This window comes from Camponotus floridanus, unplaced genomic scaffold (assembly GCF_003227725.1).
Source record: "Camponotus floridanus strain SB8 unplaced genomic scaffold, Cflo_v7.5 scaffold265, whole genome shotgun sequence".
NCBI classification, from domain to species: Eukaryota; Metazoa; Arthropoda; class Insecta; order Hymenoptera; family Formicidae; genus Camponotus; species Camponotus floridanus.
This window is the reverse complement of record NW_020229398.1, coordinates 37593-64401: the sequence shown is the minus strand read 5'-3', so window position 1 is coordinate 64401 and position 26809 is coordinate 37593. Positions and strand designations below refer to the sequence as shown.

At 32.4% G+C, this 26809-nt stretch overlaps 3 protein-coding genes across 8 annotated transcripts; 1 reads left to right on the top strand and 2 right to left on the bottom strand.

Annotated features, from left to right (window-relative positions):
* Positions 1–683: 683 nt before the first annotated feature.
* On the bottom strand, positions 684–14350 carry LOC105258270 (protein mini spindles). Of its 3 annotated transcripts, none has more exons than XM_025409440.1 (22): positions 14125–14350; positions 13503–13574; positions 11274–13160; positions 10675–10945; positions 9324–9872; positions 8566–8996; positions 8206–8352; positions 7756–8028; positions 7264–7467; positions 7038–7173; positions 6767–6960; positions 6487–6683; positions 5515–5649; positions 4561–4734; positions 4063–4228; positions 3633–3791; positions 3127–3314; positions 2892–3054; positions 2491–2664; positions 2177–2323; positions 1623–1797; positions 684–1219 (listed from the first exon to the last, which is right to left on the bottom strand). In XM_025409440.1, exons 2-22 carry the CDS (start codon positions 13557–13559, stop codon positions 1092–1094), a joined length of 5955 nt encoding a protein of 1984 aa, XP_025265225.1. In that variant the 5' UTR covers positions 13560–13574; positions 14125–14350; the 3' UTR covers positions 684–1091. The 3 variants fall into 3 exon arrangements, with proteins under 3 accessions (XP_025265225.1, XP_025265226.1, XP_025265227.1); XM_025409441.1 differs by having other exon boundaries at positions 7756–8025; XM_025409442.1 differs by lacking the exon at positions 5515–5649.
* LOC105258259 (Bardet-Biedl syndrome 7 protein homolog) lies at positions 14265–19989 on the top strand. Of its 2 annotated transcripts, none has more exons than XM_025409443.1 (13): positions 14265–14357; positions 16896–17094; positions 17172–17340; positions 17554–17630; positions 17720–17972; positions 18042–18307; positions 18417–18606; positions 18707–18787; positions 18857–19000; positions 19067–19188; positions 19270–19379; positions 19448–19727; positions 19803–19989. In XM_025409443.1, the coding sequence occupies exons 1-13, from the start codon at positions 14321–14323 to the stop codon at positions 19930–19932; spliced, it is 2058 nt and encodes a 685-aa protein (XP_025265228.1). In that variant the 5' UTR covers positions 14265–14320; the 3' UTR covers positions 19933–19989. The 2 variants fall into 2 exon arrangements, with proteins under 2 accessions (XP_025265228.1, XP_019885263.1); XM_020029704.2 differs by lacking the exon at positions 14265–14357 and adding an exon at positions 16072–16523.
* LOC105258258 (zinc finger protein 2 homolog) lies at positions 19983–26709 on the bottom strand. Of its 3 annotated transcripts, none has more exons than XM_011269410.2 (8): positions 26447–26709; positions 24634–24961; positions 24038–24580; positions 22905–23061; positions 22588–22815; positions 22372–22514; positions 20627–21279; positions 19983–20539 (listed from the first exon to the last, which is right to left on the bottom strand). In XM_011269410.2, the coding sequence occupies exons 2-8, from the start codon at positions 24877–24879 to the stop codon at positions 20515–20517; spliced, it is 1995 nt and encodes a 664-aa protein (XP_011267712.1). In that variant the 5' UTR covers positions 24880–24961; positions 26447–26709; the 3' UTR covers positions 19983–20514. The 3 variants fall into 3 exon arrangements, with proteins under 3 accessions (XP_011267712.1, XP_011267714.1, XP_011267713.1); XM_011269412.2 differs by having other exon boundaries at positions 24038–24559; XM_011269411.2 differs by having other exon boundaries at positions 26551–26709.
* Positions 26710–26809: the final 100 nt, after the last annotated feature.

The following is a 26809-nucleotide window of genomic DNA, read 5'->3' as shown; positions in this document are numbered from 1 at the left end:
ATATCGATAATGAAACTCGTAGTCAAATATTCAATCTGGATATTTTTATCTCTAAAGACTGACGATCCTAATTTTTCTAACTTTTGGTTTTTTTTTTAGTTATGAGCTTTTTATGGCTCAACGTCATCTTATTACATCGAGTGATGCTATCTCTATAAATACTGAGAGGGATATGATAAAGTTTTGCGTCTCAAATAAGACATGTCACTGTTGCTTTTACGAAACCTGTTTTTTTAAATTTCTTTGTTTTAATGCATTTTTCCCAGATAAATCTGAATAATATAAAGTCTCCGAATAATAAAGTTTCGAAGATGTTTAATGACATATTGTCTGAAAACTTTTTTCTTTTTACTAGAATGGAAGGTTTCGCAAAAATAACTCATAATAATCATGAATCTGATTTTTTGAGAAAAAAAAGAAACGAATTTATTTAGAGCACAATGCAAATCCTTAATTAAACGAGATGAAACAAAATCAGACTGATCGTGATACGAAATGACACTCGCGGAATCTTGCAAACTTCGTATATATATGTATATATATGTACTTGCACCGGACACACCGGATTATAATCGAGATCTTACGTAAATAGTAACATTATTATCAACTATACATAACTGGTGAGAAAGAAAGACGAAACATACATCTTTAACACGCACGCAACATTATCATTACATTTGTGGAAAACGTAACATAAGACGCTGGATCATTACGATATATAATGTTCGATGTAGCACATATATCTAACGGCGCAATTATATTATCGTTTTTTTTCTACGTTTGCACGAATCTGCTAACGACAAATTAATGAATGAGTGACATTAATTCACCTATAGTAAGTAATCAGACTGTCTCATACGAAAAAAAGAGAAACATTTATACATAAAACAATTCGCTTCGATTGAAAAAATTCAGCGGTGGAAAATACGGTGGAATCGAGTGAGACGCGAATAAAGATTTCAGACAAATATTTCTCGTCTTACATATGCATATGTATAAATATATATATATATATATATATATATATATATATATATGTATATATATGTATCATGTCCCTTACCTAATTAATATACTTTATGCACGAGCGTTCAAGGTGGATTCGACTGGGAAGAGGTCATTCTACATTGTGCTTCGAGGGCTCGGAGTTTCTCAAGCCTGTACATTGGGTCCATCATGTCTTTCTCGTCGGAAACCGCTGCCAGAGACTCGGTGGTTTCTATATTATTTAATCCATGTTAGATTCTCAAAGATTTGAAAAAGAATTCTGTTCTTTATATACACACACACACACACATATATATATATATCTTTATATAAATATATATATAAAGGTATATATATATATATATATATATATATCTTTATATAAATATATATATATAAATATATAAAAATATATATAATATATAATATATATTATATATATAAAGATTATATATATAAGATTATATATATATATTATATATATAAAGATTTATATATATTTATATATTTTTATGTATATTACACCTCTATTTTATAAATTTTTATTTATATATCGAATTGGTAAGTGTAACAATGAATGAACTATTTTATTTTCAATTGTTTTATAATCTTAAAATTAACTAACATTTACTTACCTGTAGAATATTGATTATTAGCTTGCGACAGAATGTCCTGACTTTTTCGCGCTTGATCAATCTCTCTTAATCCCTGTTCTATGAAATCTTGGAAAAACTGATGAGACTTGACCAGAAATGGTTGTACATCAGCTTCAGGGTATTGAAGTTTGAAATCGTACAGTTGTACTAAGCCCTATAAAAGAAAAGAATCAAACCCACTGCTTAAAAAACATATATTATATTGAATTGTAAAAACATTGTTAAAAGCTTGAAAGGAAATATATGTGTGGAAGAAGTACACATTAACTATTTTAAATTAAGATAATAGAAATCTAAAATTAATATTAATAATATTAATTTAGGCTTCTATTGTCTTAATTTAAAACAGTTAATGTGTACTTCCTTCCACACATATATTCCTTTCAAGCTTTTCCTTAATATTTTATAATTCTGACAATTGAAATTTATGCTATACAGAGATTATTTGGTTATCATGAAAAAATTAAGAATTTGAAATTATAAGAAATTATTATTATACTAAAAGAAATTTCTCTTTATATGTGCATACATACTTCCTGCATGTGCTCTTTTGATCCGATTTTCTTAAATATTTCTGCCAATTGTTGACGTGTAGACTTGGACAGGTGTTTCTGCGTCCTCGTTACATTATTCGATTTGGGCATCACCTTCGTGGCATTAATCTCATCCGGTTTAAGGCTCTGTTTAAGGCAAACGTTGCTAATTAATTTCCGTTATCTATTATCTGATATCTATATGTAATAAATAATCCAACGTTAATGATATAACTAATGTAATACAATGTTATCTGTTTTTTTTTATAAAATAAAACATAAAAAGCCATGTACATGTAAAAAGCAAAACTAACCGCGATTAATCTTATTAAGTAAGCATGTAACTCGGATTCGTTAGTGTTGTTTATCAACGTCAAGTGATTAAGTATCGAGCTGCCTTTTACTCTGGTCATACTGTGAAGAACTGTCTTGACTGTCCGTAACGGAGTATCGGACTTTCGTTTTTTCCACCATGTAGTAGGATAATCCTGTATAAAATTAATATAATTAAAATTATTATAATTAATAATTACACGTATTATAATTATACATATATATAATCAATCTTTAGGAATTTGTTATAAACACAAGTTATATCAAGAATAACATTAATAATAAAAATAATATAATAATAAAATTATTCAAATAATTATTTTATGAATTACAATCTTATTTATCTTAATGATCAAATATTACAGATAAGAAGTCATATTACCTTAAGGAAATGATGTACTTCCAAAAGTATCGTATCATAATTCAAATCAGCGGCCCAATTTGACATGGTTTTCACTATTTTCCATAAACATTTCATTACTAGCTCCTCGTATTTTAAGGGAACATTCGATTCGGCGCAAGAATGAAGCAACTTGATCAATACACTGGAAAAGAGCACAATAAATAGAATACAAAAAAATTAAGATAAAGGTTTTAGAAATTCAAATTTTTCTTACCATATGATAGTAGTGTGATTGGAATTGTCAATAATTTTCACCATGATGTTATTAATCACCCTGTAATAGGCACTAGACTGGTTTAAATGTTCCAGTTTATTCTCCGCCAGCAAGCTTATCATTTGATCTACCAATTCTTTTAAGTGAATAAATGGTACATTTTTTCCAAGAAATCCAGTATCATAAAACTGAAGGAAAAACCTTATTAAAATTTATTCGTCGCTTATTCACGTTATTACGTTTATCAAGATCTCTAATTCACAAACATGCTTCTAAAATCTTATTAATATATTTTATAAATTTTATTAAAAGCTTGCATAAAATAAGTTTACTTTATTTTTTGATTAAACAAATTTTTGATTTATTAAAATTTTTTATCAACATCTTATAATGAAATATTTTATATACATACAGTGAGTTTAACTTTTTAAAATGTATTATATTACAATCGCTAGTTAAAGTACATAATTTACAAAATAATGTACATTTGAAGCAATAGCACTTACCACGAGTATAATAAGGAATGTATTTCTGAAACCTCTCGATACATCCGCATTTTCCTGACGTAACGGATACGTCTGTAATAACTTTAGTTGCATGTTTATCGATCCAATGAATTTATCTTCCTTGCATTGCAAGCTAACTGCTTGATGAGATTTTAACAACTGTGATGTAGAAATAAAATCACATAAATATTACAAATGTCTATATATAATAATTTAGGAAAAAAAGCTTTAAAATTTTTTAAAAATTTTTTATCTTATAAATAAGACTAATTTCTTTCAATTCATGGTCAAGAGACACAAGTATTAGCCTAACAATTCTGATTATGTTTCTGCAAAATAGATTTTGAAAAAATTATGCTGCGAAAACTACATTTTCTAAAAATTTCTAAATTTTTTAAAAATATATATATTAAAGACAGTAGATACAAACATTTTCAATTGCATTCATAGATTGTATCGCAGTGGGCAAGTCCATACTGGCCATAGATAAGATGTTACGCTCTAGTGTATCATCCTTGCTACTAGTAGTAGCAGGTGATACAACGTGAGACGACGATTTCGATACTAACATTTTCGGTGGTGAAATCGGTATCATCCTAAAAAATTTAATATAGAAAATTATTAATTTTTAATAAACAATTCAACATTTTTAGATATATAATTTGTAACATATATATTTTATCATGCAATATAATAATTTATAGATAATATTAATTACTTTATTTGTTATATATTCAAAGCCAATATTAATTAACCAATATTAATCAATATTAATATCCTATTATACTTAGTTTATATTATACTAGTTTAAGTATTAAGATATGATAAAATAATAAATTATTTAATTAAATAAACAAATAATGTAATAATAGAGAATTGTAATAAACATCTATTAATCTACTAATTTTCTCATTAAGTTTTAGCTTACTGTATCTTGGGCGGATTCAACATATTCACTGGAGGCTCGTTCAGATCTGATAAACTTGGTTCTGCAAGTATCGGATTACGACATTTTACTGGACCTTCGATCTTCTGCAGAAATTCCATATCTAGTCCAAACGGACCTGAGGGAATCTTTAGTTGAGTCGAAGTAGGAGAATTTCTGGAAAAAAACAAAAACATTCTATATCAATAGAGCAATAAAATTTGAAATTTGAAGAAAATAATGCATACAAAAAAATCACAATTCTAATATTATAATTACTAGGAAATATGTATAACTATACTCATTATTTTACTGCTATCTATATCTCTAATTACCACCGATACACAAGTGTCACTACTAATAATGTTTTACATTTTAAAGAATTCTGAGATAAAAAGTATTTAAATATATATTTAGATACATTTAAATATGTTTTAAAATATATCATATGTATATATATCTATCTGTGTGTGTGTGTGTGTATACAAGAATCTCAAATAAAGTTTTTATATAATTGTTATATAAAAACTTTTGTTTGTATTATAAAGTTTATTTTTATATGCTTCTCTCTCTACATATAAAAATTAAAGTTTAATAACAATTTTTCTAAAATTCAACACATTGTGCAATATTGTGTAACATTAATCCTTTATTTCAGGTACTTTCCTACATTTTCTTCTACTTTTAATATTTTCTTCTATTTTGTAGTTTTAAAACAAAACAGATGCACATTCCATTTGAAGGGAAAGAAAAAAAGGAAAGAGGAGAGAGAAAATTAAAAAGAAACAAAATAAAACATAAAGAGTGCAATTAAAATGAATCAACAAATAATACTTTAATGATTAATTCAAACAGAATATACGATGAAATTTCATAGTATTCCCCAATACCATGTTATTAGAGCATGTCGCGCACACAGACATAATTGCATAACGATTAAAAAAAAATGTAACAAACGTTTTTGGATTGTTTTCGTCAGTTGCGTAATCGTTGATAATTTCTTGTTCCAATTTTGAAGACGATACAGATTGTACGACCACAGGAGGCTCTTGCTCATCCTCATTATTATCAGTAGTGCTCGTAACACATGTCCTGTGAAAGGCATGTTAGAAGCGAAGCACATGCAAATGAGAGTAACTTAAAAATGATATTCTGCACGAAAATAATAATAACTGTTTAACGCAGAATAATTCTATGATGAGATGATGGTTTTTTCAATTTTATTTTTTTTAGTAAGATTTAAAATAAAAAATCATATATATATAAATTTGATTTCAAATAATTATAATTTAATAAAATTATTATTTACATTATTATTTAAATAATTCATATTAAAGATGCATATGTGTTGTATATAATATATAATTGTTTTCATAATAATAATAAATATGTCATTACATTATTGATAATTAGTATTTAAACAATTTCTAGATTTCAAATATCTCTATATAGTGTGTATTTTTTATTTTCTTCTATTTTATGAAAACTTATATGAAAGATTATAAATTTATTATCAAATCTTTCATTCTAATGAATGAATTTCTGATTTTGAATTATTAATTTAAGTTTTTAAACACTATACAATAGAGACTTTTTTGAAAATTTATATATTATTAAATCTAACAGATATTGTATTGCAATTATTAGAACAATTTTTCATTATTTTCTGTTAATGTAATCATTTTTCTCTATTAAAACATATTAGATTTATGATAAATATTAAAATTATTCTTTTTAATTAGACTTTGATATACTTTGCTTTGCAAATGAAGTATAACAAGTGAAAGAATAACAATCGCAAAAATTAAAAAAATATATAGGAAAATGCGAAACATGCGACTAAATAAGAACAGAATTCTTCTCTTCTCTTTAAATAATAAATATATCAGCAGTAATTTTGTAATATCGTGTACAAGAAAAAACACTCACAGCTCTGGTACTGGCTCAATTGACTCGGGAATTTCTTCCTGTTCCTCTTCATAGTCCGCTTCCACATCGTCTGTCGGCGGACTGGAAGCCGCGACCGTGGGCGTAGAGAGTCTCAAAGAGGACGCGGACTTTGTAGGCCGATTCTTCGCCGCCCTCTTGATCCGTTCGTCTAGCAGAGACCTGTCTTTCTCTGATATCTACATAAAACAACAATAATTTATTTATATGCTTCTCTCCTTCTAAATTAAATTGTTGATTAATTAAATTCAATTGCATATACCTGGCCGATGAGCTTGAATACACGCTCTCCTTGTAGGAAATAGGCCTGGACAATGCAATTTAACGCGGCATTGCGTACGGAATTGTCGCGATCCGCTATCTGCTTCGCGACTTCCTTCAACGCCGCAGATGGACTAGGTTGACAGACAGAAACTCCGTAATTCTCAATTAGCGAGCCTAATTGATCCAGGCATTCTGCAAGACAACCGCAACACGTTCTTAACTGACGTATCAATTTTGTAAATATCTTAATGAAAACCTGAAATTTTAACCTGTTCGTTGTCGTGCATTCTTTGATTTCAAACCCTCCATCACGTATGAGAATAACTTGCTCACGGGATATACTAGAGCCATTTGTTTAAATAGAGCTCGCACGCCATTACGTACAGCATCCTTTGGATCGCCTATCTGTTGATGGATGACAAATATAATGAACTTACATGTTGCGTATCTAATAATATATACAAATGTGAAAAAACGTTATATATAGTAACATACTTTGATAATAAGATAGGGAATAAACGACGCTGCCTCTGTTTCCAGCATGTGATATTGATCTTCAATTAACTTGTTAAAGACCAATTGTAAGTAATCCAATCCTTTCAAAAGCACCGAAGGATTAGTATCGAAAAATCGTAATGTCAACCATTTAAGAATGAGATCCAAATTAGACACCAATGCTTTGTTATTCCCAGACAAATCCTGATAAAAATACAAATAGAATTAAGAATCGTGTTGTATAAGATGTAAAATGTAGAATAATAGTTGTAATATCTTGTAAAATATTATAACTAGCTTTCAAAATTTTATATTGATACTTTTAGAAGTATATATGTACATTACACAAAAATTATAAAATTTAATTATAAAAATATAAAAAGATTACATACTATGTTGTATTATGTATATAAATAAAAATTGATATTGAATACTAAATTACAAATTGTTTTTCTCTCGTATATAAATATATGAATTTAAATAAATATTTACCTCAGTAAGAGCTTCGATAGCCTTTAAATGATATCGGAAATCGGAATGGAACATGTTTGCTCTTAGAGTCTTGTTGACATTCGCTGCAGTCATAAGATCCTTCAGAAGCTCGACAAATTCTTCTCTAGGCGTAGTAAAGTTCCATTTAAGCACTTTCAACTTTTGCTCATCAATCACACGTTGATGCTTCAAATTATTGACCACCAGCAGAGGACTATTATCTACATCGTCATCTTTCTTACGAGCACTGCCTGGTTTCGATGACGCGCCCTTCTGGAATAATAAATAGTAATAATATATCATAAAAACAAAAAAATTGTGTAAAAATTATTTAACAAAAATAAATTTAAAATAATTAAATAGATATATAAATAATAAATATATTCAAATTTATGCTCAAATTATAAGCTTAATTATCAGATTATATATCGATATTCGAGATTTCATTACCGATTTAACCACTTTTGCAACTTTTGCACCTTTCGCGCCACCCTTTTGGATATTGTCATCTGAAGGTTCTTTCTTGGGCAAAGGCTTTATAGGTAAACTGGGACGAGCTTTGTCCAGTGCGGCAATTACTACCGTCCGTGACCCTGGCTATAAAAATTATTTTATTTATTATTATTATTATTATTATTATAAATATATATTATTATTATTATTATTATTTATATTTATTATTATTATAAGTAAATTCTATTTATTTCTATTTATTTTTATTATTGTTATTAAAAATATATTCTATTTGTGTTTCAATTAGATCAATAAACAAAATTATTAATTATGTAAGTATTAATCAGTTAAATGTACCTTCAGTTTTTCGGTGTTTCTCACCATAGCCTCGTAAGAGAGATGAATCATAAATCCAAGAACAGCTTCCTGAGCGTTCTTTCGTACGTCCGAATTACGGTCCTCCAGATTAGTATACAAGTAGGGAAGACACACAAGAAGTTCCTCCTTGGGAATCTGTTTCACCGGTATCAAGGGTAATTTCTGCGCCAGCCAGTTCCATAGCTCAGCTCGCAGCATCGGTGAGCCCACTTTCAGAGCGTCTCCTATAATCTCACCATCGAAGAACTCTTTACAGCCACATTGATCTCCCCATGTGTTGATGCAGGAGATCGCGGCCGTTCTAATCCAATTTTTGCTATCACCTAGACACTGCAAAAATCCGGGAAACAGAATGCGAACGTGCTGTTTCACTGGCGGTCCAATCGCCGTCGCCAACATCTCACATATACCTAAAAGCATATTCAAAGATAAAATATAATAAATTGACTCATTGAATTATTGACTGATTATTGAGCGATAAGATTTTTAAAAATCAGGATTAAATTCTAATTACTAAAAATAAAATTTTTTATTAGATTATATTTTAAGAACCTAAAAGGCTTTAATACATATATATAATCCAGGATTGAAATTATAGCTTATAAAGCCTGTTTATTAATGATTGATCTCAATGATTAATAAATATTTTAATTATAATTAGTTTAATTATTAGCCGATTAAAGCATTTAATATGCAATAAAATAAATATATTATTCAGTTAATAAAGTAAAACCAACCCAAGGTTGCTTGCGCAATCTTGCTATTGCTATCCACGAGACGCAGAGCCAGTCCTTGTGGTAAATCACCGATAGTCGGTTTGATAAACTTCGCTTCACTGAGGAGAGCGTTCACCTTCTGCAGCGCCTCGTTACGCACTTTCCAATTCTTGTCGGCCAATTCGGCTAATAATGCTTCGGTGATCTGGGCATTGATGTCGACGCGCGGAATCAATTCATTGAGGTCTGGTTCGCTGCCGCTTACTCTCTTTTCCGATGATGATTCTTCTGCGTCCTCGTCCTCATCCTCGGCGGTGGCGGTGTTTAGCTTCCTAGCCTTTGCGCCGCGAATGGGCGTCGGCGGCGTTTCGCCGTTACGCCTCTCGCACTCTTGCTCAATCTGCTGTCGCAGAGCGGCTTTTTCATTATCAAAGAACGTCAATAGTGGTCTGCCCATATAAAGATACAAAGTACCCAACAGGGTAACTGCAGCGGTGCGTATGCTGGGATTTGTCGCCGCTACTGCCTTCTTGATATTCTCGATAATGGACTTGATGTTGAAAGTACAACCTATAAGATTTTACTTTAATAAAAATTTGATACATTTTATTTTATATTTTTTACTTTAATAATTTTTAAAAAATTGTATACAGGGTATTTCACACCACCCGTACCATCCATTTAAAAACTAGAGAAGTGGTTATTTCAAAAAAGCAAAAACATTTTCTTTATAAATCGGGTGCGCTCTATTGGAATTGTTAATTGCAAATTACATATTTTTTCTTAGAAACAACTATGTTTTCTTTACACCAATTGATTCCTCTCATTATTTTATACATAAAAGTATTAAGGTAAGATAATCGAAAAATGAATATTTTACAAGATATTTTATGGTTTATGTAAAATTAAGAAATGATTTCAAGCCTCATAACTCGAAAAGTACTTCATAGAAAAATAATTTATTATAGTGTTTTGGAAAGCTCTCGAGGTAAGCTACAAGAATATGCAATGAAAGATAGGAGGTTCCATTTAAAAAAATGCACTTCCGATCTGAATCGCCTATTTCCAGCCGGAGCCAGAAGTTGAAAATATCACCATTTGATACAGCGCACCCGATTTATTAAAGAAAATGTTTTTACTTTTTTGAAATAACCACTTCTCTGGTTTTTAAATGGATGGAACGGGTGGTCTGAAACACCCTGTATAATGTGGACACTTTTGATTAGTAAGAAATATAATAAAATGAAAATATAATATTAATCATTATAATAATCATGTGCTCTCTCTTTATCCATATTATACAATATTGAAGAAAATTATCAGAGTATTTTGTATACTTTATACTCTTATAAATTAACCAAACATTACAAACCAAACTCTGTGAGTCCACGGCACAGCCATAGTAGTGTCTCCTGCTGCACTTTCGGGTTTTTCTGATTAAACGCAAACGCTACTATTTCATCCGCCACATACTCGAAGCTTGTAGCTTCAGCGATTGCTAACAAGGTCTCGGTAGCGATCAAACTATTCTTCCCATCCGCTAATTTTTCCGTGATATCCATAAGACAGTATTCAGCAACGGTGGCAGTAAAGGGATGATTCTCCGCCAGATATTTGACGATTTCCACGCGCAACTTCAATACCTGAAAATAAAAATAATAGATTTTGCAAGTAGATCCGAAGAATCTACCAATCCACAAATAACAATACAACTCCTTATAAACTCCATATCTGAGCAGGAACTAAAACTGCATCAATAAAGTTACATATTAGTGTGCAATACTTTTCAGTAATAATATTTTTTTAATATTTTTTAATTTTTGTTTAATATTTTTAATATTTTTTAATAATATTTTTAATACTTTTTAGCAATAATCAAGATAAAAACTGAAAGTTGACTCTAAAATTAATAAACCAATCTTATCATTAATATCAAACCTTATAAATCAAATTTTAAAATATCATCCTTACTTGGAAATTCGTGTCCTTGAATCCAGGCTTCTTTGCGAGAGTGCGCACGATCACCTGGGCCGGCACCTCTGTCGAATCCATCATCTTGATGGTCTCCAATAGCTGTGTAACTGCAGCCAGACGCGTTTTCCAGTTACTGTCCACAAGACCGGTGATCACTTCGACCGGCAAGAGCTGCGCCGCCATCTCGTCAATTTCCTCCGGGCTGTAATTTCTTTCCATTTGCACCGCTTTCTTCGTGGATGCCAAATTTGTGAGCGACGAGGCGCCACCGGGTTTCTTGGCCGACTTCTTCACGGTCGCGGTATTGGGTCTTTTGGGTTTGGCATTCTTCAAATTGTCCTTGCTCGCTTTATTCGCTTGCTGCGACTCCACCTTAGCCGGAGCGGTGTTGGGTCGTTCCTGTCGCTTCGTGCTGCCCGTCACTTTGACTACTATCACCGCCTTGTCGGCGCACTCCTTGATCTTGGTCATCTTCAGATTGTCGATGTCCGTGAGGAACGGCATCATTGCCTTCTCTCCGATCAATTTCATCGCCGTACCAAGAGCTTCCGCCGAGTTATCGCGCACCGTTGGATCCGGCTCGTTTAGCGTTTTCAGCAACGTGCTGGTGTACGATTTAAGCAGCTTTTTATTGAGATTGGCCGGTGGGGTGCGCGCGAAACATCGGGCCAGGAAAGCGGCCGTCTCAGCCTTCACAGCCGGATTCTTATTCTCCAGGGCGGCCAGAGTGTCCTCGAGGATGAGATCGATACTGATGCTCTCGTAGATGGCGTCGGCGAGTTCCCGCAACGCGAGCACCACCGACTGCTTCTTCTCACGGAATTTTTCCAATACGGTGGGCAGACAGGCAGCAGCGTATGGCTGAAATCGTTTCTTCAAGCCTGTGGCCAGGCCAGCCAGGCACTTTCCCGCTAGTGCGACCACCACTACGTTGCTGTCTTTGGAGATAATCTTCTTCAAGACTCTCACAACATCGCCATAATCTCCGTTTTCTAGTTTTGGATTTTTAACGAGTGTTTCCAGCGCTTCCAGAGTCTCCTTTCGTTCCTGCCATTTCTTTGCCTCGAGCTTCTCGTAGAAGTCTTTTGGCAGCTTCGACAGAATGTCTACAGGCGCTAATAAATCGTAAGGATCTATATCCGGGATAGAAGCACCATCTACGTCTTCGTTGTCATCCTCGCCATTAATATCGCTTCCTGCTGCTAAGTCCGCATTGTTGCCCATATTCTTCGGCTTCTGGGAACGTAGGTAACGCGTGGGCGTCACTTTCTCATCACCGAGATTGTTAAACTCTGCCTCAAGCTCGGTGATGTGCACCGGCTTCAACGTATTCAGCTGCTGCTTCAAACGATCGCCCACCCACCGATACATCTCTACCACCATAGCCTTGCCCTCCTCTCGCACCGTCTTGTCCCTATCTTCGAGGAAGTTTCCAATCTTTTTCATTAATGGCTTCAGATTGATCACTTTTGGCCCAAATTCCTTGAGCGCCAGTGTCACGGTAGCGATGCACGCAGAGACAATTTTTGGATTCTTCGCATCAGTGCCTTTCAGCAGCTCCTCCTGTACCGCCTCATACTTCTCGATCTCGATGTACATCAATGTGATCTGTACGGCCAGGTCCTTCGTTTTAGCCTTAGGCGCAGCGATGCACTTGGACACGATGCCGTTCATTATCTCGGCCACTATCTTTCCAGCTACTGCAGCGTTTTCTACGAAGGCCAGGGTCGCTTCCAAGCCCTTCTCCTGCGCGGCCGCGTTGCTATCCAACACGAACTTCTTGATGAGGCCCACATACTTGTTCCACTCTGGGGACTTTTCATCGTCCATGCACTGGAATGTCTTCACGCATTCCTCGTATCCGTGCAAACGTGCTCGCCAAGACTATGGTATTATTAATATTATTTAATTTAATATTTAATATAGATTTATTTGATTTTATATAATCTATTCTATATATTTAATACAATTATTCCTGATGCACAATATAATGTCACTTTTTGGAAATAATAGCTCGCTTAATAAATATATTTATATAAATTGAACAATTAGTTCCTTTCGTTAAAAATCAGTGATATCTCATGGTTTTGCAATATTTAATTTATCATAGACAATATTTAATTTATTATAATCACAGACTTATTGATAAAAAGACAACTAGTTTAAATTTCAAAAAGTGACAAATGCCATAAATATTTTAAGATAAAATACAATTATGTTATATACTTTGTGTGTACAGCGTTCCTCCAAAGGCAATTTCACATACTCAGTGTCTTGTTCCATGATTGATTAACTTGCCTAAAAAAATGACTCACTTGAAATATCCTTTCATCATCCTTTCATCACAAAATAAGGTCAAATTAAAATATAAAAAGCACACTTAATAATAGACAATTAAAGTACATTTAATTTTTATATTCAAAGCAAATCAAAATAAATATGTAATCCAAAGCACACGATTTTACCTTAATAAATATGGGTCATTTGACTTGATCTACCCAGTGAATAAAAAAAAATGTTCGACAAAAAAAATATATTTTAAATTAAACTAGACCTTCCAACAAAATCTCAATAAAAGATTTTTCCCATTTCAATAGCGACTTTTCGCAAACAATTCTCAAAATAGCTAAAAATGGAAACGCAAGTGCAACGATGTTGAAACTGCAACAGTTGCCTCCTCTCCTTCCTTAAGAATTTTTGATTTACAAGTATAATTCGTACAAAGGGAAAAATAATAATTAAAAGACTTTTATTCGATGCGAGGGATCCGGGAAGAGGCTCGACGCGCGGTTCAACGTCAATATCGCGATCCGAAGAGCGGCTTCTCGGCGTCCTAGCAAGGGCTTACCTAGCAAGACGACAACGAGCATGAATCCAAGTCCGACACGATCGGCGGGATTACTCGAAGAGGCGGCCGAGCCGCCCTTTGAGACGAGACACACACGAAACGCGAGCTCGAAGCCGCTGGTTTCACGACAACTCGCTCCCTCACGACCTTCCAGCGGCCATTAAAATCTGTTACTTCGAATTTTCAAATGTAGTACATGGCCCTAACTGTCAAGAGGAAACGCAAACAAAAAGGTAGCTACATGTATATGTATATATATATGTATCTAGAGCGGCGAAACGGCTCTTTTGAAGAACCGTTCGATCCGCGATTAGTTTGACGGCGCGACAGCAGATGGCGCGAGAGGCGAACTACACCTGCACCTGCACCCGTTTTATATAATCCCTTTATGAAATTATTATGTAATAATTTGAGATTTTTTTAATTGTATTTTATGTAATAATTTATTATTTATTTAATCTCTGTTCATTATCATCCTTTAACTCAATATTGTTATTCTCGTAATTTCTTATCTAATATTATTATTATTCTCATAAATTTTTATAAATTCTTTTAAATATCTAGATACACCTTGTGTATTTAATCTCTTTCGTCCTTTCATCGTTTTCAAAGTTTAACATATATATATATATATATATATATATATATATATATATATATTTCAAATAAAAGTACAGCTGAGAGTCGATTACAATAGTGAGGAATAATAAATAATTAATTAATTAATAATAATAGATCTGTTCTTTTTAACTAAATTTCTTGCACTGATGCAAAAAAATGTACACTTTTATATAAAGGTACAAATTCATGGGATGCTTAGCGCTCATTTTCATTGCCAAAAGACACTAAAAATGAATTGGCTTTATTTTTATGTCATGTGATATTTTTTAATGTAAAAATCAATACCGAGCGTCATGAAAATGCGCCTTAATGATTTTGATTTCTTACAATTTTTAATTCAAATCAGCTATTCTTTTGCAATTTTTTTTTGTATATATTATTTATTGAACTAATAATATATATATATATATATATATATATATATATATATATACACACATATATAAAATATCTAAATAAATAATATAAAAGAATATCATTTGTCTTTTTACATTCTATATAAAAATAAATACAGACTGTTACGTTACTCTAAGTTATTTTTCTTACAATATAAAAAATAAGAGAAGATAAAAGTTACTTAACTTAAACTTATCGCGTTATATACATATATATTTATACATTTATCGACTTTATATATTTATTTGTTATACATTATTTTTCATCATAAAATATTAAATATAATTATATTAGAATGTATATAACTTGTAAATATATAGTTGCGAAAATTATTTATAATTCGAAATAGCCATCAATTTTTAAATTAATATAATTGGGTCAAAGCCATATAAAGCCATAAATCACAAAAACATTCAAAAAGCGATTCTCTAGAAAGTTTTTTCCAAAAATCTTTTGGATGTATTTTTATCTATTACTCATGATCAATTAGAACAGAGAAATATTTATTATTTCTTCTCCTGATTTCATTACTTGATATGCGTAATATTTTTGTTCTAAGAGAATAATAAAAAATAATAAGACAAATAAAATGAATAATATAAAATATAATAAAATAAATAATAAATTATAAAATTATAAAATATATAATAGATAATGTAGTAAATAGAATATAAAATAAATAATAAAATATAATAGATAACATAACAGATAGAATATAAAATAAAAAAAAAAAAATAATAAAATGATAAAATAATAAAATACAATAGAAAATAATTAAATTTTTTGTAGATAATTTCTACATCATATTAAAATAAAATTTATTAAACATGCGTATTTATCTCATAAATTCTCTATTCACAATTATAAATGTAGCATGAACACATATCAAATGGTGATTTTTTAACATCGAAAAAAATTTTTTGGCAGAGATTTATTTTTTCTTCTATTTACCAGTGGACATTTCAATTTTTTATTACGATTTCTAATTTCGAAAATCAGATTTGTTATGCCATAGGTTGCTATGGTTAAATCGATCGTCGCGGCGACATATTTCTATCGCCGTCTTTACATTCTTATCACCACTTTGCGTTAAGAGAGTCTGTAAAATCGATGAATTAAACTATTAATTTCTCTCAATTTAACAATTATTTTCTCTTAATTTAATTAACGAGGTAATGACAATCTGATCGAATCTGCTCGATAAGCAGTTCAAGATTAAAGTTAATTAATAACAACGATGACATTGGCGCTCTCAAGAATAGATTACACCACGGTAGGTGTTACCTCACGTGGCACAACTATCATATTTCCGCCTAATGAAGCAACGAAACAGCCGCAAAAATTCGCCGTTGCAGATCACGATGGCATATTGCACATTTACGGTATCTATTTTACGTGTTTTATTAAAAAAACTAATTTCAAAAAAATCATTTTATAATAATCAAAAAATCATTTTATAATAATCAAAAAATATTTTAATATCAATATAGCTAGAAAAGAAAATCTTTCTCTGTCCTCTCATATAAGAAAAATAACAAGAATAATTGAAAAATAATTAAAAGAATTTTGTACTTTTTTTTCGAAGAAAATTTCAAATTTGTGATTAGATTGTATAATATTTTATATTATAATAAATATTATTATATCAATATATTATAAAATAAATTATTAAAATTATAATAAACTATTTTTCTTGAGAGTATTAAAAAATATTTGAATATGCAAAAAAAAAATACAAAATTATTTTGTTACAGGCATGAAAAGAGGTGAACTGCAATTGTCATTTAAATCTTTGCCCGGTCCAAAAATCCATAAAATGGTTCTTGGTGGCTCGGTAGGTCTGTCGAGGGACAAGATTTTCTTAGCATATGATAGCTCTGTGAAGGGATTTACGAGAAAGGGCAAGCTATTCTTGGAGTTCGATACCAGTCTTATAGATCCAATTTCTGCCTTGTAAGCTCACTCTGTTTCTCTCTTCGCGACCCTCAATAATATCTCATTAATTATCATCGTGGATTTGCTCCATCTAGATATGTCCTCGGTCCTGATCTCGCTGCGTGCGCGCGCGATCTCTATCACAGGTACAGGGATTGTAAGGACGCCGACTCCTACCTGGCCGGGGAAACTTTGCACGACGTCGTGCTTTTACCCGGAGACGGCAATGTGGTGTACGCTATCCTCGCTTGTGCAGACTGCGCGGTAATATTCGACGATATCAGACGTATCAGCTGGAAAATAGTTTGTTCTAGATGTTAATTAAGAGAAAGACAATAATTATATAAATTAATTATATAAATTAACTAATTTAATAACTAATTATTATATATAACTAGAAATTAATGACTAATTATTTTAATAACTAATTATATAAATTATTATACACATGAATTCTTTTTTTTCTCTGCTCTCCAGGTACGCGTCTTGCATGGCACAAGAAGTCCGACAGTCCTGAGATTGCCGAGTGCTCCCACGGTACTCTCTGTATATAGGTAATTGTCTCATTGATGTTTGGATCGCATACAATATTTTAAATTCAAAGATTATTTCAGATTAACTATTATATGCTACTTTTTTTCAGAGAAGGAGAGGTATACTCGAAGGATCGCGTGTTGGTTGGCACCGCGGATGGTAGAATCGGACTGCTGATTCTTCAAGGTAATAAAACTCTCCGAATCACCTGGCTGTTGACTTCGACAGGCTCGGGAATCACTTCGATGGATACTCATCAGTTGCAGGACGACATAGACATCCTCGTGGGTCGACAAGACGGAACTGTCGAGGTGTACACTTTTCCCGATGAAGATGTAACGTCCATTCTACGCTATCACTATGTAAGCCATCAGGATCTAAATTTTCATTGAATTGAAGAAATAGATTAATTTAGTGGTGATATATTACAGAATGCAGGCGAAAGTATTAGTACAGTCGTGGGTGGTATAATTGGCATCGCCAATTATGCTGAAGTTCTCGTAACGACTTACTCAGGCCGAGTATTCGGATTGACTACCAGTCCGCCTGGCTTACTAGAAGCAGGACAGAGCGATGTTGGATTGGCCAGATTAAAACTGGAGATACAACAACTGCAGGAGAAATTGAATGAGGAGAAAGAGTCGTCCAATTTCATGTCGGATCCTCTAGCACCCTTGATATTGGCACTGAATCATAAGTAAAACTCGTGGCAAATTATTCTTCTCTCTTTCTCTCTCTCGCTTTCTCTTACTATTGAAATATAAACCTGATTAATTGAGATTAAAATTAGAATTCAAATTGATTAGGATGATGTTGCATAAGGAGGACGCGTCGTATTCCCTCTCTGTAGAGTTGGATGCGTCGATCGACAATATTCTCATACAATCAGACACACCTATCGACCTGTTGGAGACGGAGAACAATAGCGCAGTAGTCAGTCTGTCCGCTTGCAATCCTACAGAGAGCAATTTTGTCCTTGCTACTTATCGATGCCAAGTAATATATCGTACATTTACACGCAATTTTTTTGGAATTATAAAATTTTAAAGATTTAATATTTTTATCTGCAATCAATTTTTAAATAATTTGTCAATAGATTAATACAAATCGTTTGGAAATGCGATTGAGATCAATTGAAGGTCAACCGGGTACCTTGCAGATTTACGTAACATCCCAGGTATATTTTACACATTGTTTTCCGAATCTTGAGTCTGTTTATGTTGTTAATATCTTTGATAATCTTCAGGTACAACCGAAGCGCTGCCGTAAAATCTTGATTCCTATTTACGCCTTGTCTCTGCACGTCAGGCAACACGAGGACGATGACACCACGCAATCCAGTGGTCCGTTTAACGAATTGAAATTAAACGGCAATTTCACGATTGCCGAGGTACGATTTTTCATTTTGTCGTGAAAAAAGTGATTTTTTTATATTCTTCTTAAATCTTCCTTTCAGATGCATGCGTGGCTTTCGCTGATATTACCAGATGTGCCTGAAAGACCTCACATTCACGAGGGCGAAGCTGTCTTAGTGTACATCTCATCCTTCATCGGGACGGTCCTCAAATGCAAATATAAGTTAGTTACATGATAATAATCAACATTTATAACGTAAAATTATAAATTAGCATTCGTCATCCATCTCACAATAAATTGCAGAAAAGGAAGCGCGCTTTTTCTCGGCGAGAATATATCCAGTATCATAATTCTTAGAGATATATTGACGAAGGAAGCGACGAAACGAAAGATAAAGCTAGATGTATTCTGCGGTAATTATCGGTTATAATATTTCTCTTCAAAATTGAACTGAATAAACTGAACATAAATTTTCTTACAGAAGTAGCAGAAGGAAGTATATCTAGAGTCCTAGAATTGATTCTTCCGCGACTGAATGCGGCCTACGATTTAATACAGAAGATAAAAGTTCTGGACGCTCTCGAGGAATGGGAGCTCAAGTTCAATCCGAAGGAAAATTTATGTTCCGAGTATCAAGAATTGTTGGAGAAGGAAACGGAGATCAGATCGCTTATGATTAAGGATACCGAGATTCTGAACAGATTGCACGCGATCATTACTGACTTATACGTAGACTGGGAACGAGCGAAACGATCTCGAAGGTGATGATAAATGATAGATGACTTTTTATGCAAGGATTATTACCTAATTATAATAATGCTGTTTATATAAAATAGGATTAGTAGCAAAGAAGCCATGGCGAAGCTTCAAAATGCTCTTGAATCCAGGGATCTAGCCACTATCTTGCAAATGTTCATCGGTAAAACCGATGCGAGCGGGTCCACACTAATACCTGCGGCTATTTAAACGTATCAGAAGTCGCAAAAGAAGTGGACCAATATATTTCTATAAACATATTCAAGTAAAAAATATATTTTTTTAACGATGATTCACAATATATAAACCACTAAATTGTCTAGACTTAAAAATGTACAATTGCGTGATTAGTGTTGATTATTACATATGTATCTGTGTGTGTGATATTGTTTGATAGAACTGCGTTTTTCCGATTTTCATTTGTGTGAAACGGTAACGACCTATATATTTTTACATAAGTTATTTACTCCATTCGAGAAATATTGGAACATATGTTACAATTGTTTATAGGCAGTGCATTAATGTAATTCACTCGTCAGTCGTTGAATTTACATTAGATTGTCCGGAAGTGAAAATCTTTAAAAGATTTATAAAGTTATGCATAACAGAATTTTTATTATAAAATGGAATTATAGCTGTTATTAATATATTTCCGGACAATCTGCTCAAGAGCCCGCGATAAAGATGCAATATTTTACAGACCGATTGAGCGCCAATATTCCGCCAATATAAGTGATCCAACTTGTCGCACAACATACGACACATATTTTCGTTCCGTCAAATAGTCCAACATTATATCGGTTCAAAAAAGTATTGTCTGCAAAAATACAGAAACATAATTAAACATTTTTCCTACATTTAAAAAACTGAAGCAATTTAGAGACAAAAATTTCCTTCTACCCACATGTTATCAGTCGTTCGCGCAACGGCTTCCAGGGGATCCCTGTCCGCGATTATAGTATCTGCCGTCGACGTTATAGTGTACTCCAGATTTTGTCCGCCAGTGTGAGGCAAAATGCTCTCCGGATTATCGTCTGGTGGGACGATAGCGTTGCCTGATGCCTCAACCTCCAATTTCAGGTCTCTCACAAGATCCTGAATCGTTTTCGCCTGTATTTTATCGCCCTCCATGTCCTCCACGTTCTTCCCGGTTAGGATCCTGTTCAGCGACTGCTGTTTCTCATTTGTCTTTGCTCGAGAGTGCGTGTGCATGTGCCTCTTCATGTCGCTTCGCACTCTGAACGGTTTCCCGCAGACCGTGCACGGATGTGGCTTCTCACCCGTGTGTATACGACGATGATTTTGTAAGTAACTGCTCGCCCGGAACGTTTTGCTGCAGTACTCGCAGCGATAATTCTTCTCTCCGGTGTGGATACGTCTGTGTACGATCAGTGAGTATTTTCGGGCAAACTCTTTGGCGCAGTATTCGCACTGATATTGCTTCTGCTCCGAGTGAATGCTCGTCGAGTGATACTTCAGGTCGCCCCATTGTCGAAAATGTCGGCCGCACACCTCGCATTTGTACGGTTTGTCGCCGCTATGAAGTCTCAAATGAACCTGATGGTTGATAAAAGAAGTTATATTATATTATTATCATGCAAATTGATACGCTTCGCTAGCAGGGTTGGCATGTTTTAAACAATGTGTTTAAAACTGTTTGATTAAAACTTGTTTAAAATAATGTCCAAATGTTTTAAACATTTTTGTTTTGAACTGTCTTAAACTATTGTTTAGAACTGTTTAAAATATCGCAAATAAAATGATTATTTGGAAAAGAAATTGTAAAAAAATCAAAAACAAACAAAAACTAATAGATGTGTATGTTGCAAAAAAGTTTTTGTTTTAGTGTTTTTAGTTTTTTATCTATATTTATGTAACATATAGATATAAAAATATAAATAATAAAATAAAAATGATAAGATGGGTGTTATTTTAGCAGAATATTTATTTTTGGATATTAAATAACAATACAATAAAGATTACTTAGAAGATATTGACTGACTTTACATTTTACATTTTAGCATTTTAAATTAATAGTACATAACTCAGCATGTCAGTAGTTCTAAAAAAAAATAAAAAAACCTCAATTCTTCTTTTAAAAAGAAGAATTGAGGTTTTTTTATTTTTCTTTTATTTATAATTTATGTTGAAAGTTAAGCACGAGGTTACTTAATAAGAATAGGAAAGGAACCAAAGTATTATATATATTAAATATTATTAACTAAAACTTTTTTTTAGAACTACTGACCTGCTATGAGTTATGTACTATTAATTTAAAATGCTAAAATGTAAAATGTAAAGTCAGTCAATATCTTCTAAGTAATCTTTATTGTATTGATTGTTATTTAATATCCAAAAATAAATATTCTGCTAAAATAATATCCATCTTTATCATTTTTATTTTATTATTTATATTTTTAATAGCGTTGTCAATTTTGGCAACGTTATTTACAGTTTAACGCTAGCAAAAAATTTAAATATTTACACAGATCAAAGCTATTAAGTGTTTTTTGCTCGTTTAAAACATGTTTTTTTCACTTTATTTAAAAACACAAATAAAACAAAAAATATTGTTCTAAAAGAACAATGTTTTTTGTATAAAAAAAAAGTTTTTTGCCAATCCTGTTCGCTGGTGACATCGATACTTACTTTTAACGCGCTAGCAGCGAAAAATCGCTTGCTGCAAACCTCGCACTGGTGCGGTCGGTCTCCACTGTGAGATCGCATGTGATAGACTAAGCTATTTTTATGATGGAATGAACGGTTGCATTCACGACACGTTAAATCGTCACCTACGAGAGAATATATCATTTAAACCTTTCTTTCAGCACCGAGGAATTTTTTGAAAAAAAATTTGATACTAACTTGACTTTCGCGTTTTTGGTGATTTCTTTTTCTTAGCTGTCTGTGGAATGTCAGTCTTTGCCTTCTCGTCGGAAGTTTTATTCTCGTTAACGACCGATGGTTTTAATTGTTGTTGGTCCCTCTGTTGTACTTCTGGGGCATCGGTAATGGTCCACAATGATGATTCGTTGTTTGCAATGGGCAGCGGAGAGTCTGTATCATCATCGATATGAGCACCAGTTTCTTCCACTGAGAATAAAAAGGGAAAAATTTGTCTGTAAATAATTTTTATACCAAAATTTTTAAAATATTAACATTGAAAAAGCATTATCTCTTACCTACACCTCGAATACCTTCCATAAGGTCTTCGGGTTCGCTGAATTCTTCGATTACAGTATTTTCTAAACTATGTACTGTTTCTGGCACTGATATTGTGATATTGGTATTCGTCGCTTGAGCTATTCGTGTCTCCTGTTTTACCGGTTCATAATGTACCTATAAATTAAATTTAATCTTTGTTTTTTGTAAATATTTATATGTATGTAAATTTTATATGTATAAAATTTACATATATATACTTGAATTGTACAGGGTGTTTCAGACGATCCATACCACTCATTTAAAAACTAGAGAAGTAGTTATTAAAAAAAAATAAAAACATTTTCTTTATAAATCTGGTGCGCTCTATCGAAGAGTGATATTTTCAACTTCTGGCCAGAAATAGGCGATTCAGATCGGAAGTGCATTTTTTTTTAATGGAACCTCCTATCTTTCATTGCATATTCTTGTAACTTACCTCGAGAGCTTTCCAAAACACTATAATAAATTATTTTTTCATGAAGTACTTTTCGAATTATGAGGCTTGAAATCATTTCTTAATTTTACATAAACCATAAAATATCTTGTAAAATATTCATTTTTCAATTATCTTACATTGATACTTTTATGTACAAAATAATGAGAGGAATCAATTGGTGTAAAGAAAATATACAGTTGTTTTTAAGAAAAAATATGGAATTGTTAATTGCAAATTACATATTTTTTCTTAAAAACAACTGTATGTTTTCTTTACACCAATTGATTCTTCTCATTATTTTGTACATAAAAGTGTTAAGATAAGATAATCGAAAAATGAATATTTTACAAGATGTTTTATGATTTATGTAAAATTAAAAAATGATTTCAAGCCTCATAATTCGAAAAGTACTTCATAGAAAAATAATTCATTAGTGTTTTGGAAATCTCTCGAGGTAAGCTAGAAGAATATGCAATGAAAAATAGGGGGTTCCATTTTAAAAAATGCACTTCCGGTCTGAATCGCCTATTTCCGGTCGAAACCAGAAGTTGAAAATATCACCATTCGATAATCAAATGTTTTTACTTTTTAAATGGATGGTACGTGTGGTCTGAAACACCCTGTATATAAGAATCAAATCGGTTACTTTATAATTTCAATGTAAATGAAATATACCTTTAAGTGTTCAAAGAACTTCAGCTGACTGTTAAACTTAGAACTACACAATTCACATTTGAAGACATTAACTTGGATTTCACTAGCCAGTTCAACTGTCGTATTTTCTTGACCCGATTTGCTATTGTCCTTCCGCGACGCGTTCTTCTTGGTCTGTTGCTGCTTCAGCTTACGAGGTATTCTCTTCTTATGTGGCAAAGTTTTCTTAGGTCCGGACGCCGATGTGGCATCTTCGCTGCTCTCTGTGGAAACCTCAACGTCATATTCGCTCTTAACATTGATGAACTCTTGCTTTACGTTTTGCGTTATTCTTTTAAAGGGTTGCAAAGGTGGATATACAGGAGAGGTGGTATTCGGTTCCGGCACTGTTTGAATCGAGTACGAATTCACAGGCGCTAGAGTTTCTAGATGAGAAACGTCTGGAAGAGTTGGATCCTCGTGTTGGGACTGAATGTGGAGTTGCTGCTGCTTCTGGTGATGAAACTGTACCGCAACCAGAGCCGCAGCAAGCCTACGATCATCCTGCATCACATAATTCATATTCTACATGCAAGATATAAATGCAACTGTACAAGCACTAAGTAGCATATTACAACCTCTGTCAGTTCCTGTTGCAACAAGTCGTCTGATTCGTAATATTGTGCCCCCGCGCCGTAATCTGTGCCAACACCGGCGTTAATCATGTCCACGACCATACCCTCCGAGATTAATTCACCGTTCAAGGATAACAGTGGTACTCCTTTACTTAGAGCTTCTCCGTCAGCCCTTTGAATGGCGATGTACTGTGCACCTTCCATTCCCTCCAAGAGCACAGCCTGTGCATCCTCTGTTGTGACTTCCATAATTGAGTGTATCCCTGGACAACGTCCAAGTGTTGTCTTTTGCAAAATCTTCTACCGATTTATAGAAGTCAGTTTTTTGTACCTTAAAGAAATATTATTTATTAATGAAATAATTCATTTGTGCTTAAATTCTGTTTCTCTAATTGAAATAAATAAAATATAGTTTATATGAAAAGATTCAATTATTAGAGATTCAATGACTCCTATCTTTTTTTTAATGTCAAGCAATGATTTAATTTATAATTTATGAATTTGATATAATAATAGCAAGTTTAAGTGTGTCTAAATTAATGAAAAGTCCTGCATTAATTTAGATGCTTAAATTATTTTATTAGCTGTTAAAAAGTTAGGAATCCATTTTCAACATAATTTTAAAAGTAGCAGGTACTTTTCATTAATTTCATTAATCATAGAACAATAAAAAAATATATCATTTTTCCAGGAACGCAATACTTTTCTCACATTTTTATAATAAAACTCTCAATATTAATATGAAATAATGAAATAATATCAAGATTAAGCAGTAAATTTTTTATTAACATTGAACATTCTTATTACAAACTTCATGACTAATGAAATAATAAGTTCTGTCCTTTTTACTTCCAAACGAAAGGATTCTGTACTTTTAAAGAAATTATTAATTTCATCAAATCATTTATTAATAAAAAAATTCATTTGTGCTCAAACTCTCTTTCTGTAATTAAAATAAATAAAATATAGTTTATATGATAAGATTCAATTATTAAAGATTCAATGACCTTTCTATCTTTTTTTTTAATGTCTAACAATGATTTAATTTATAATTATGCATTTCATATAATAATAAAAGCAAATTTAAGTTTGTCTAAATTAATGAAAAGTTTTGCATTGATATTTAAAATATTTTATTAGCTGTCAAAGAGTAGAATCCATTTTCAACATAACTTTAAAAGTAGTAGACATTTTTTTTTCATTTCTTTAACCATAGAACAATAAAAAATATATCATTTTTCCAGGAATAATACTTTTCTCACATTTTTATAATAAAACTTTCAATACTAATATTAAATAATAAAATAATATCAAGATTAAGCAGCAAATTTAAATTACATTGAACATTCTAATTATAACACTAATATAAGCTTCATGACTAATAAAGGAGTGACTTTTTTTTAATGTCAAGCAATTTAATTTATGCATTTTATGATAATAACAAGTTTAAATTTGCCTAAATTAATAAAAAATCCTACATTAACACTTAAAATATTTTACTAGCTGTATATTAGTGTTGAGAGTTTTATTATAAAAATGTGAGAAAAGTATTATTCCTGGAAAATGATATATTTTTTATTGTTCTATGGTTAAAGAAATGAAGAAAAAATATCTACTACTTTTAAAGTTACGTTGAAAATGGATTCTACTTTTTGACAGCTAATAAAATATTTTAAATATCAAAGAGCTGTGTTTTATCCGGATGAAAGGATCGTGTTCATCCACTCTGAGAAAAAAATGCGAGAGATGCAGTTTAAAGGGACACCTGATCGAGGGGGGACGTCGATCAAGGTTTAAATCTGGCGCGTGTGCGTACCTTGGGTCTGACAGCGGGACCAAGGTCACTGCACCCGGACCAGTCGGAAAATCTCAGCGGCGTTTTGATACGCGTCGCCCGCACGAAAATCCCCTCGCTCTCACCTTCGTTTAGGATAATTCGCGCGTCCGGCCCTCGTCCTCGTCTTCGCCCCGTGTGATTCGCGTGACATAAACAAAGTGAAATATTGAAACACTGTAGGACAAAATGTGACAACAGTGCTTGGCCCTCGACGCCATTAGACCGGATGTACCCCACCCGCGCCGCCCACGCAGGGGGGTCGCGGGGTCTAGGGATTTTTCCTTCCTAGGGATTTTTCCGCCGGCGAGCGCAAAGTCTGTAGACGGAAAATATCCCTAGATC

Coding starts and splice junctions, on each gene's coding strand:
- LOC105258270 (XM_025409440.1), bottom strand. CDS start 13,559: ATGGAACAAGACACTGAGTATGTGAAATTGCCTTTGGAGGAACGCTGT. Junction 6,684..6,766: donor TATTCAAGCTCATCGGCCAG/GTATATGCAATT, acceptor TGTTTTATGTAG/ATATCAGAGAAAGACAGGTC. Junction 3,792..4,062: donor CTATGAATGCAATTGAAAAT/GTTTGTATCTAC, acceptor TCTACATCACAG/TTGTTAAAATCTCATCAAGC.
- LOC105258259 (XM_020029704.2), top strand. CDS start 16,379: ATGACATTGGCGCTCTCAAGAATAGATTACACCACGGTAGGTGTTACC. Junction 18,607..18,706: donor TTGCTACTTATCGATGCCAA/GTAATATATCGT, acceptor ATTTGTCAATAG/ATTAATACAAATCGTTTGGA. Junction 19,189..19,269: donor GTCCTCAAATGCAAATATAA/GTTAGTTACATG, acceptor AATAAATTGCAG/AAAAGGAAGCGCGCTTTTTC.
- LOC105258258 (XM_011269410.2), bottom strand. CDS start 24,879: ATGGAAGTCACAACAGAGGATGCACAGGCTGTGCTCTTGGAGGGAATG. Junction 24,581..24,633: donor TGCAACAGGAACTGACAGAG/GTTGTAATATGC, acceptor TCTTGCATGTAG/AATATGAATTATGTGATGCA. Junction 22,515..22,587: donor ACCAAAAACGCGAAAGTCAA/GTTAGTATCAAA, acceptor ATTCTCTCGTAG/GTGACGATTTAACGTGTCGT.